Source organism: Pectinophora gossypiella, chromosome 23 (genome assembly GCF_024362695.1).
Source record: "Pectinophora gossypiella chromosome 23, ilPecGoss1.1, whole genome shotgun sequence".
Taxonomy (NCBI): domain Eukaryota; kingdom Metazoa; phylum Arthropoda; class Insecta; order Lepidoptera; family Gelechiidae; genus Pectinophora; species Pectinophora gossypiella.
The window spans coordinates 3,050,848-3,064,345 of NC_065426.1; the positions used below are offsets into that span (position 1 = coordinate 3,050,848).

A 13,498-nucleotide genomic window follows, 5' to 3' on the forward strand; every position below is an offset into this window, starting at 1 on the left:
TTCTTCCTCTCAGACGACGCCCTGAGCAGAGGTTTGCGCCCAACTGGGCACCCTCAGGCCTGTTGTCTTAAACGTTGTACCAGGTGAGAGCCTTCAGCGCTCATTATTTGTCCGGCCAAGTAGTTAATGTCATCTGCGGCAAATCTATAATAAGTCACGTAAAAAAAAATTCAGCCTATTGCAAGCACTTGATACTTTATTGTTCTTGCAATAGTGTCGATAGCATCGATAGGTCTTGAACTATCTATAGTGACTAACTATCGATACTATCAATAGCCTATAGCAATGCCACTGATAGCCAATCAATACTATTGGTTTTTGAAACTGCCAATAGGCAGCACCAAAGCCAAACGCACCTCAATTCTTATACATATCTGCGAGCACTTTCTCCATGGGCGTGTGTCCGATAGTCTTGGCGAAGAATTCACGCTCTATGTGTTGCGGGGTGAGCAGGCGCAGCAGAGGAAGCAATAGGAGTAACCTCCCAAAGCGCGCCGGCGCAGCTCCGTGTGCTGTACGAGCGTGAGTCATCAGCATCACTTGTGCTTGGTCTTGGAGGTTTTCGATCTGGAGGGGGTCTTTGAGGCCTCGGGTCTCTGTGGGGGGAAAGGTAAGATTAGATTTCCCAATTGGGATAAGTCAGAAGTACATCCATCGCAAGATGAACTAAAAATCCACGCCTCATCGAGCTTTCTGTTAGACCAATGCGATAGACGGTGAGCCGTATCGCCGTCTATAATGGTAGAAATCAGAAATCAGAAATCAGAATCATTTATTCAACGTAATTATCATGGATAAACTTGTTGAAGGTCAATGTAACATTTTTGAATTTACGTCATTTCGCAAGGTGTTATGGCTGAGGAGAAGAAATGACAAGAAACTGCAACAGCAACACATCTTTTAAAAACCAATGAGGATATACATTACAAGTTATTTAATAACTAGAGGAACACATTCAAAGATCCAACTGTGTTAGTGAAAACTGCACTGAACACTCACAACTCACTGCACATAACTCATTGGTACCGGGGTTTGAACCGGCGCTCCCTGGTGTAAGAAACGAGCATTAATATGGTATACACTTTGGTACCATGTCACATTAACTTTTTTGATGAATTGAACTGTAAGTCTCACTAAATGTCAAATATGTTAGTGCGACAGAGTCCTAAAGTGGGTACATTATATTATTCATGACTGTACCACAGGAGCACGGTGACACTGCCAAGATCGTAGCCTGTATGATACTAAATACTATAATAGACACATTTCAACTTACCAGATTTAAAGAGCACAATGGCTTTCATGCAAGCAAACTCCGCTGGGTCAACCAGCACAGCGCGGTATCTCGCCAGCACCTCGCGAAGCCGACGAAGAGTAGGCGAGTTTGTGCCGTTTTCTGGAAATGTATATTCATTTATTTGAGGAGCTCGGTGGCGCAGCGGTAAACGCGCTCGGTCTGCGATTGTTGAAGTTAAGCAACTTTCGCAAAGGCCGGTCATAGGATGGGTGACCACAAAAAAAGTTTTCATCTCGAGCTCCTCCGTGCTTCGGAAGGCACGTTAAGCCGTTGGTCCCGGCTGCATTAGCAGTCGTTAATAACCACCAATCCGCACTGGGCCCGCGTGGTGGTTTAAGGCCCGATCTCCCTATCCGTCCATAGGGATGGCCCGTGCCCCAGTAGTGGGGACGTTAATGGTCTGATGATGATGATGATGATAGTCAATTATAGGGTTTTATTGGGGCCTTCGGAGGCTCGGTAGAAAAGTAATATAAGTATTATACATCAATGGTCAATAGTAATTCTGACACCAGGGTTGTTAGAGGCCCGTGTTGCGTGAGAAAAGAAGCTTTTTTGGTATTATTGTTAAGTACTCAAGACTCAAACGTGCTCGAGGAAGGGCACCCGCGAGGTTGTCTGATACCCCGAAGAAGACTATGGGCAGTACGGTCACGAGCATTAATATGTATACACTTTGGTACCATGTCACATTAACTTTTTTCATAAATTGAACTGTAAGTCTCACTAAATGTCAAATATGTTAGTGCGACAGAGTCCTAAAGTGGGTAAGTACATTATATTATTCATGACTGTACCACAGGAGCACGGTGACACTGCCAAGAAGTAGAGGGATCGTAGCCTGTATGATAGTAAATACTGTAATAGATACATTTCAACTTACCAGATTTAAAGAGCACAATGGCTTTCATGCAAGCAAACACGACAGAGTCCTAAAGTGGGTACATTATATTGCTCATGACTGTACATAGATATACTGAGTGGAAAACAGAACATATCTTATATAAGATCAAAGAATTCTGATTCGTACAGGATTTTAATGCGCAACTCTTGTCAAGCCGGGACGGCCTTATTAACATCGTCGACAGGCATTAGGTACCAGGTTCTTATCCTGTCCATGCGTTTTAATTTGATAACGTTTTACTCATCGACAATGGACGGTGAAGAATGCAAACTTAATAAAAAACAAAACTATATGTCCCATTACTCCAACGGTGGAACTGATCAGTAGAACTTACAAAGGGAATAAAGGCTGGACTATCTTTACAATAAATACTTAGGTACGATATTGAAGCGATTTCAAGAACCCACCTTGGTCAGTCTGCTCGCTTCCGAATAGCGCGGTGCACGCAGCGTCAAGAGGCAAGCACCATTGTATAGCGTTCAGCAAGAACAGCTCCGACCACGCTTCTTCTAACAGAATCACCTGAAACATAGCATAAAATACTCAATTTCCAAGATTCTATATCGTGGAAGACACCACTTTTAGAGATAAGCGAATCTCACACGACACTGCGCACTGACGTGGTTGGCGATGAAATGATTTTAGGGTTGCTAAGTAATCCGCTGATGCCTAATTGCCTACCACAGGAACAAAACCTCGATTTGCGATGCACGCATATCAAGTTCACGTCGTGTGAGAATCGCCTGAGGCAAACTGAAATATATATTTTTACTTCATATCCAGTTGAGAAGGCGAGTCAAGACTGACCTGATCTCTGAAGGCTAGGCTCGCGAATGAAGGCAGGTTCTTGGCCCACTTCACCGCCATGAACAGCAGTCGGGCCGCGGTTTCTGCTGCACTTTCCACTCCAAGAGGTCTGCAATGTTATACATATTGGTGGTGAAATGTTTTATCTTTATCAGACTTTCCGATAGTCCTCTCAGATAAAGGTAGGAGTTCTTCCCGTTGTCAATCTGTAGAACAGCTAGTAAATGCTGACTGGTATTAGTCTAGATATATACGGGGTGTTAGTGACATCGTAACGAAAATTTAAGGGATGATTCAGCTCATTATTTTGAGATAATATCAAGTGGATTTTTCCATCGCATCGCGTATTTCCAATATTTATATAAACTAAAAAAGTATCATGAATTTCGCGACGGAAAATTCCACTTAATATTTACCCAGAATCATGGTCTGAATCATCTTCCTCAGTAATCGTTACGATGTCACTAACGCCCTGTATACATACGCACTGTAAAATTAAAATTCAGGCTTGTGGGTGGGTCGAGTTATCGATGAAAATCTGGTTTCATGGCTTCAATTAAGCCCTTTGTATTTAAAAATTGTGTATCCATACCTGTACGGCGCGCAACTTTGCGGATACGCAGGCGCAGCGGGAGGAGAGTATGACGTGGAGTCTTCTTCATTCGTCACATCGATGCTGTCATCTGAAAGGGTACAATCAAAATTTCTTTGGTGGAATGGCTAGACACCTAACCGGATCAATTTTGTCGAGTAAATTTCTACTTAGATCTACGAGAGACCCGACTCACTGGTACTGGTGTCAAGGATATAGGATATTATTTCACCATTACTGCAACAGATAACCTTCAAAATGTTGAATAATGACTTCTTTATGACCTAACCTGGGGTCACTGCTCACTATCATTACACACTAATACACTAGGGTTACGGCTGTCTACTGATATCATCACCATACAGGAGTCACCTTCAGTGTGATGTTTCTCGTGATTATTGTGATGTGTCTCACAGATGTCTAGTGTCTGTGGATACATCTGTGGAACACTAGGGCTGCGTCTATCTACTCACCATCGCTATCAGAGTAATGATTGTTGTGCAAATGGATACTATGGTTACATCTATGGGACACTGGATCTACATCCTTAGGACATTGGAGATACATCTATGGGACACTATAAGTACATCTTTAGGACACTGGGGGTTACATCTATGTGACACTGGGGCGACATCAATGGGAGATTGGGGATACATCTGTGGGACACAGGGGCTTCTCTGTGGGAAACTGGGGCTAAATCTATGGGACACAGGAGCTACATCTGTGGGATACTAGGGTTACATCTATATACTAACGTAGAACTCACCATCGCTATCAGAGTGATGATTGTCGTGGTTATTGTGGTCTGAAGAATCGGGTGTCGGCTGCGTCGGCTGGGGCGGCAGCGGCGCGTAGTGCGGCGAGAGAAGCGGGTATCGCGCTGGAGAGAGCGCCATTGCCAGAGATACTGGGGGGCTGGAACAGAGAAAATTAATCTTGTTACTGTTTGAATTGTAAACGGACAAACAAAAATGTACTAAAAACCGGCCAAATGTGAGTATATTCGCGCACGAAGGGTTCTGTACCATTGACTAGGAAAAAAACAGTAAGTACACTTACACAAATAGGCAAAAAATGCCGTTTTTGTATGGAAGCCCCATTGATTATTATTTTTACCTTTGATGGGTTTGCTCTTGGCCCCAGACTTACCCGAAAATGGAGCGAGCTCGCCCAGAAGGTGCCTGTTCACTCTGGCTTTGAAAGCACCCGGGCTATACGCATTAGAAATTACAGAAGACGGCAGAGAATTCTACTCCCTAGCAGTACGCATAATGAAGGACGATGCTAAGCTCTTAGGGTTGGTGAAGCCATTCAAAAGGATGATTATAGTTCTTGGAATAAACATTCTAGGTACTTCTCCCATCTCTTATTTCACTTATTCAATACCAAATTCCATCTTGATATTACAATCACTTAGTCATTCATAACCATAAAAAAACATGGGTTCTCATGGCCACATTTGGCAGTCAGATCTGATCCAATTTCACAAAGTGGGTGTCCGTGTATCATACGAATTGTATGCAAATGTAATAACAATAGTGTTTGCCTTAAGTTATAGCGTTTTTATGGTCGTTTTGGGGTTGGGGAAGGGGACATAGGGGAGATGTTTGTTACGTGAGCGGGGGACTAACTGTCTTAGGATCCTATCAGACAGAAAGACTCACGCGTTCGAGCGATACACGTGAGGTATACACAGGGTGTTAGTGGCATCGTAACAAAAACTTTGAGGGGTGATTCGGACCATGATTCTGAGTTGATATCAAGTGGAATTTTCCGTCTAAAAAGTTAGGAACTGAAAATAATTAAAAAGCACTAAAATTCCACTTGATATCAACTCAGCATCACGGTCTGAATCATCCCCCTCAGTATTCGTTATGGTGTCACTAACACTCATACCTACTTGTATAGCTACCTGTAAGTATGTACTTGTCTGGGGTGTAAGTGACATCGTAAAGAATACTGAGAGGAATGATTCAGGTCATTATTCTGAGTTAATATCTAGAGGAATTTTCCATCATAAAACTATAGAATTGAAAATAATTTAAAAAAAAGAAAGAAATGTATTTTACGACGGAAAAATCCACTTGATATTAACTCAGAATCATGCGCTGAATCATCCCTCAAAGTTTTCGTTACGGTATCACTCACACTTTGTATATATTTATGTAACTAATATTAGGTGCAACAGAGCAAATGCGAACGTGGAACGCTCAGACGCATGACGATTTTCTAAGTATAATTAACAAGCTGACGACTATTAGATAGAATGACTAGTTCAGTACAATTAGTGATCATATTTCTATATGTATAGATAACATTTTTTAATAGCTTCAATGCGCGGTACGAATTAGATCTGTCAAAGTACAGAGCCAGGGCTGTTCATTAGCATAGTGATGTATAGTGATGGTTTCTTTGCATTGCGCACTTACTTTTATATGCGCAAATTGCAATATTGCTATTTTAGATGAATTGATAGATAGATAGAATCTTTATGTACGTAGGTTTAAGACGTTACATAAACTTCTTAATAGTCTTCTTATTTTTTCTTCTTTTTAATTGCTTCGATGTGGCGTTTTAACCCCCTGATCGCCAACCTCCAGTACCTAATGGAGAGGCACGACAAGAAGAAGTTGCTTTTTGCTAGAATTGCCGTTGGTATCAATACAAAGACGTCACAAAAATAAACATAAAACTTGTAATACGTCTCACTGCTGAGCACACGCCTCCTCTCCATCAACCGAAGGGGATCAGGACGTGAATAATTTCAACGTTACCTTCTCGAGTATACACTAAAATAGTCGGACAAGAGCGAGTAAAACTCGCGCACCGAGGGTTGCTTACAAACTGTCGTAAATTATTAACAAAGATACGATATTCAATTCTAGGGAAGCCTTCGATATTTCCGTTGATAACCCTCCTTTTTGCTTCGCCGTCTAAAACTATAGTCTCCATACATCGACATATGTCGTGATTAGTTTACCATCAGCAAATAAGTTTGTCTTAATCACAAAAACATATTTTTGTGCTTTACCCAGTCATCTCTATTCTAAAGCTTCATACCTACATACTCCTATAAAGTATTGATGATATAAAACATCTATAAAACACGCAATGGTGGAAGAATGACGTCACTGAAGTCTAAAAACGTCACATAACAGTTATAAATAAGTTCACCTTCTTTAAATAGCGACTTGATTAGTCGATCAAGCTAATGATTAGCTGCTTCTAAGTTATTTGTAGCCAACGATCAGACTTTGCTAAGGTCAAAGGGTTTTACTCGTATGGTCAGGTCATAATACAGTATTAGTGACATCGCAACGAAAACTTTGAGGGATGATTCAGGCCACAGTCATCCCTCAAAGTTTTCGTTACGATGGCACTAACACCTGTAGATACGTAGGTACCTATTTGTAAAACTAGATACGTTAGTATTTATTTAAAATGTTCTGAGCTAGTGATGCAATATTTTTTTAGTGATTCTTAATCCTATATTCTTACACCGCTTCGCTAATGATAGGGGGCTTTATTTTTGAATCGCTCGCCTCCAACCCGCGTGCGAAAATATATACCTGTCTCATCTTGCAAATGAAGCACTGGTGTGCTATATGAAATGGGCATATATTTTCGAAAGTGACTTGAAGGCGAGTGATTAAAAGAATATGGCCCCTATAACTTGCTACCGCTTCGTTAAAAGTCCTATCACTTACTACCGCTTCGCTAATTATTCTATAACTTACTACCGCTTCGCTAATTATTCTATCACTAACTACCGCTTCGCTTATTATGCTATCACTTACTTCCGCTTCGCTACTTATCCTATCATGTGCTACCGCTTCGCTAAAAATGCTATCAATAGTAAGACAAGCTAAGATGTTGGCGTCTAATAAACAATGAAATAATAAATGAAAATTAAAATAAGATAAAAAAATAACACTCCAGGTGACGAGTATTATAAACCGGCGAGCATGCATGAAGTCTTTGATGAGAGTGGAAGAAGCGAAAATGGTGTGTCAGGAATTAGTTAGTGGAATTCCGTGGTCAACAGGCATATATGTAAACTAAAATAAGACAACTCAACATCAACACAGCTTCTGATATTCGTAATTAAAGCACATAATAACGGGTTCTTACCGTTCTGATATTCGTTTTAAGATCATCATCATGTAGTCCTAACAGTATCTAGCGACGGCGACTCTGTGATTACATTAATGAGAATGCCGAGCAATGAGATCATAGGCAATTGACACGTTAAATTTGTACAACGCCATTTATATAGGTTTTGGGGAACGTAACCTGGAAGTCCCTCATTGAGTGTGTAGGTGTAAGAGGATTCGGTCGAGTCCTCCGTATTCGGCGCTTTGCGTCGAGAATACATACATACATGAACTCACGCTCGTAATCCCTAATGGGGTGGGCAGAGCCACAAGAAATCAATAACAACCTGCAGCCACTGTTGATACGATGTAGCTGGATATGATAAACCTTATGGTGATAAGGGATCAGCCTATCGTCCATAACATTAGTCCATCATGTATGTTAGAGGACACAATCCCTCTGTCGGATTTTACGACATGCCCGGGAAGACAAGCAGCTGAACGTGTTCTACGTTTTTTTTTTGTTCCCAGAACAGCATAGAAGCAAAGTTGCGCCGAAAACTTCGTATGTATATAAATAACATCATCATCATCAGCCCATTAACGCCCCCACTGCTGAAGCACGGGCCTTCCCTATGGATGGATAGGGAGATCGGGCCTTAAACCATCACGCGGGCCCAGTGCGGATTGATGGTTATTAACGAATACTAATGCAGCCGGGATCAACGGTTTAGCGTGCCTTCCGAAGCACGGAGGGGCTCGAGATGAAAACTTTTTTTTTGTGGTCATCTTATGACTGGCCTTTGCGAAAGTTGCTTAACTCCTAAAATCGCAGATCGAGCGCGTTTACCGCTGCGCCATCAAGCTCCACATACATGATATTTTCATTTAGTTAACTGGAACCCGTATCAAGCAGGGGTCACCAATGACGTCAGGAGCATCAAGCTTCACGAGGGTGGCTGGTAGGCCCTCACGGCGAACGATCAAAGAGTTCACTCCGGCTCACTGGCGTCGATACACGGACTTGTGATCATTTACTTGCCGCTTCCAGTCATGCCGATGGATACATAATCTATTGATAAATAATTGGATAGCTGACTGGGCAAAAGATAAATTATGGAACAACGTAGTATCTTGCTTATATCCCCCAAGGGGTAGGCAAATGTGTACAGGATACTACCTATATACTAAAACACTACGAATACTATGTGTATACGCTATATTTATAACTTACTAGAAAAATTTCCGTGAAAAGAACCGTGCGAAGCCGGGAACGGATCGCTATACAGGGTGTTAGTGACATCGTAACGAATACTGAGGGGTGTGATTCAGACCATGATTCCGAGTTGATAGCAAATAGAATTTTCCGTCGCAAAAATATGGAACTGAAAATAATTTAAAAATACACTAAAATCTACATGAATTTTCCGGCAGGAAAATCCACTTGGTATCAATTCAGAATCATGGTCTGAATCATCTCCCTTAGTATTTGTTACGATGTCACTAACTCCTTGTATAGCGGCTCGTTCCTGGCTTCGCACGGTTGAACATTTATTTTTTAAGAACAAATTTATAGCCTATGTCACTAAGGGACAATGTAACATTCTAATGGTGAAAGAATTTTTGAAATCGCTCTAATGCTAATTGCAGTTTTCACTAACACAGTTGTCACGCCCGTTATAGACGGCGATACGACTGAACTGAAAGCTCAGTGAGGTGTAGGTACCTACTTAGTTCATCTTGCGATGGATGTACCTGTGACTACCCCAATTGGGTTATAGTCGGAAGCTAACGTTATGTTATGTGTATGTTTAGATACGTACAGGCGTCTAATTCACAACCCCGCATTTTCATAGTCCAAACATCTCTCAAAAGAGCTAAAAAACAGAATGCTGGACAAAGACAAAAGACAAAGCATATTCCGGGGTTCCACAGGACATCCTTTGAGCAATTTCCGAGAGAAGAGTCAAAGAACTGAGCGAATATTGCTCAAATACTAGCCTGTTCTTTGTTACCGAACTAGTTTCATTTGAAACTTAAAAAGCCGCTGAAGGTTTTTTGGACAATATACTTAAAGTGACTGATTTAGAGGAGCTCGGTGGCGCAGCGGTAAACGCGCTCGGTCTGCGATTGTAGAAGTTAAGCAACTTTCGCAAAGGCCGGTCATAGGATGGGTGACCACAAAAAAAAAAGTTTTCATCTCGAGCTCCTCCATGCTTCGGAAGGCACGTTAAGCCGTTGGTCCCGGCTGCATTAGCAGTCGTTAATAACCATCAATCCGCACTGGGCCCGCGTTGATGGTTTAAGGCCCGATCTCCCTATCCATCCACAGGGAAGGCCCGTGCCCCAGCAGTAGGGACGTTAATGGGCTGATGATGATGATGATGAGGTCTCACTGCTGGCCACAGGCCTCCCCTCAATCAACCGCAGAGGATATGGAGGATACTCTACCACGCTGGTCCACTTCGGGTTGGTACTGTTGTTTACGGCTATATGGACTTACCCAAAGACCCCGACAGCAACAGCAGCCTCCCTGAGAGCTCGCTCCTGGTCCATGTCTCTCAGGGCTTCAGGCCTGATGGTCGCTGTGTTGCGAGGCTGTCTCTCATTCTGCACCGCTGTAAACAAGTGGGGATATTAATATCATGACATAACAAACAACTGCCTATATACGAGCCATTAAAGTGTAGCTATGTTACCTACTGAATAAAGATTTTTGAACTAAATTTGAATTTGGAACAGCACATCTATTATACAAAGAGAAATCACGCTCTAAAAGTATGAAACAAGAAGATAGGTATATTTCTCTGAAATTCTTCCAAATAGTGATGTATCTAAGATACCTGTGGTCGTATGCCGTGATCGTATCTTGTTACATACTTTTTAATGCGTGATTTCTCCGCAGTCCGGTTTTACTTTTTTTAATTTTTTATTTTTTTTTAATTATCGAGTAAATACAAGAAAACCTGCAAGTAAAAGTTTATAACATGTATATTATATTTGAAATGTGCAAATTAAGCATTTTCATTTGATACTCAACACAATACCATTTGCTTATATATTTTTTTTCGTTGTCAGAATTTGTCCTCTAGAGGGCGCCATATTAAATTTAGCGTGACGCCACGTAGCCTATAACCACCGAACAATCAAGACGGTTCTAGTGACGACACCTCTTTATTAAAGAAAAAGTTAGGTTAGAACAGACGTGCATACATACAAACACATAACCCCCTTTTGCTTCGCCGCAGTCGGGTAAAAATATATAAATGACCCGTGGTAGCCCAGTTAGTAGAAAGCTTGACTCTCAATTCGAGGTCGCAGTTTCGAATATTTCGAATCCCCGCATAGGCCTCGGAGATCCCCGGAGATGAGTAAATACCAAAAAAGTATCTAATAATAAAAGTTACTCAGACGTTTATATCACTCTGTTCAAAAGGGACGACAACTATATACGTCTCATAAGTTGTTCTCTCTCACTCACTTTATAATTTTAAACTGATCATAATTCCATACTTACACAGCCACTGAGGAAAGGTAATGTAATGTAAGGTAATGTAAAAGTGAGTTTAACATAATAAAACTGAAAGATAAGGGCTAATTCCTGTAGACACCGGTGCTAATTCCTGTAAATACCATCTAATTTTATTTTAAGTTATATCTGTCATTTTCTTATCCGCCGAAAAGGAAAGGGACGGGTAATCGACAAGCATAAAATTTATGGAACACACGTCAATTTTAAGCACAAATCTAAAACAACCGTCTAAAAATTCGCCCGGGTTATTCATTTATTTACTCATTCTTCCTAAAATTAAGAGCTGTCAATCATCCGTCCCTTTCCTTTTCGACGGATATGAAAATGACAGATATAACTTAAAATAAAATTAGACGGTGTCTCCAGGAATCGGGGCCACCGTCTAATTTTATTTTAAGTTAGGTAACTATACCTGTTATTCCCTTATCTGCCGAAAAGAAGACGGGTGATTGACAGCTGTTAAATTTAAAATGACGACCTGGCCGAATGAAACAAGTATTTTGCTGGTAAGCACACCGTTTGACGGGTGCTGTCAACTTAATTCTATCGGGTAAATTTTTAGAGGGTTGTTTTAGATGTCTGTCTAAAATTGACGTTTGTTCCATATATTTTATGCCTGTCAATTAGTCGTACCTTTCCTTTTAGGCGAATAAGAACTTAATAAAATTAGATGGTGTCTACGGGGTTTAGCTCCAATATAAACTTATCACGTCAGTGTAACAGAAAGCTCGATGCTGAAGTGTGGGTACTTAGTTCATCTCAAATTCTGATTAAATACTAACTAAAAACAAATCTAAAGGTGATACAAAACGTTTCCTTTTTTTTATGTAACTTATTTACGAATTTTACTAAAGAAAAATGTAATAAAAAGTGCGATATTTTGTCACGTTTTTCTATGACGTCCCAAGTTGCTTTTTCTTATACCACTCTATTATACATACATTAAGATCACGCCTATATCCCAAATTTCGCTTAATACGATCCTGACACCACCTTCGCTTCTGTCACTTTTCAATCAAATATTACCTCCAATATAAACTTATCACGTCAGTGTAACAGAAACCTCGGTGCAGTGTGGGTACTTAGTTCATCTTGCGATGCACATAAGGAATACAACATAACATAGCATCACGCCTGAATCCTCAAAGGGGTGGAGAGGTGTATAGTACAGTCATGAGCAATATAATGTACCCACTTTAGGACTCTGTCGCACTAACATATTTGACATTTAGTGAGACTCACAGTTCAATTTGTCAAAAAAGTTAATGTGACATGGTACCAAAGTGTATACATATTAATGCTCGTGACCGTACATACACCTGCTGGGTCTGCATGACGACGTCTATCTACGTAGATAGTATTCGCTGCGTCTGCCGTGCCGCGAGGGCTGCTCCTCGCAAGCTATGTTTCAGTCTCATAGAGCGATTGGGAATATTGTCGTGAGTTTATTGTGTGAGAAAACATAAATCTGGCGCTTCAACCTATCTACCTCTAAAAAACAAGTTTTTTTTTTACCCAATATTATTAGAAGATTACCTAAAGAGTGTAGAAATAGATTGAAGCGCCAAGATCCCCAGCCGTCACCAGGCACCGCTCGGGGCACTGCGTGTTGGGTGGCAGACCCCAACTGCGTGCTCCACGCTGTTTGTACCAAGTGAAATGACATTATTTTACACAATACCACATCCCGGACACTTCATACAAAACACCTCGTTGTATACAGATACTACACTTTGACGTTATCGTACACGCGGCTGTGGGCGTGACGTCTAACGCCCATACAATTGGGTCGTGTACGAGGTTCAAGATAAATTATGAAATTCTGATTACTAAATAAAGACAGATCTAAAACTAACGAAAAACATTTTCTTTTCTCTATTTAACATATTGATGAATTTTAATAGAAAAAAACATAACAATAAGTCCGACATTTTATTACGTTTTTCTATGAAATCGCAGTGTGCTTTTTCATACAATATCATCATTATTATCATCATTGTTTTTTTTTGTTTATTATTATTTTGTTGTTGTTGTTGTTGATTGTTGTTCATTGTTGTTGTTGTTGTTATTGTTTATCATTGTTTTTTTTGTCATTTTGTGTTTTGACATTTATTAAAAAGTAACTGATTTGACTAGTTGGAAACTAAAGTAAGACCAAGAGGGGGTGAGGTAAACCTAGCTCAGCCGCTGGTGGGAAGCGGAGAGTTGCCGTTCTATACATAGCATTATTCCTTATGCTATGACAATATGACCTTTTTAGCGGGCGTAAAAT

General features: G+C 40.7%; 1 protein-coding gene across 1 annotated transcript in view; it reads right to left on the reverse strand.

Annotated features, from left to right (window-relative positions):
* Positions 1-357: 357 nt before the first annotated feature.
* LOC126377375 (photoreceptor-specific nuclear receptor-like) overlaps positions 358-13,498 on the reverse strand; it is a 41,747-nt gene continuing 28,606 nt past the window's right edge. Inside the window, exons 5-11 of the mRNA XM_050025101.1 lie at positions 10,198-10,312; positions 4,367-4,515; positions 3,601-3,691; positions 3,009-3,117; positions 2,609-2,723; positions 1,277-1,396; positions 358-596 (exon numbers count right to left, since the gene is read on the reverse strand). Coding sequence (XP_049881058.1) covers positions 358-596; positions 1,277-1,396; positions 2,609-2,723; positions 3,009-3,117; positions 3,601-3,691; positions 4,367-4,515; positions 10,198-10,312 — 938 coding nt within the window. The remainder of the gene's footprint in view (positions 597-1,276; positions 1,397-2,608; positions 2,724-3,008; positions 3,118-3,600; positions 3,692-4,366; positions 4,516-10,197; positions 10,313-13,498) is intronic.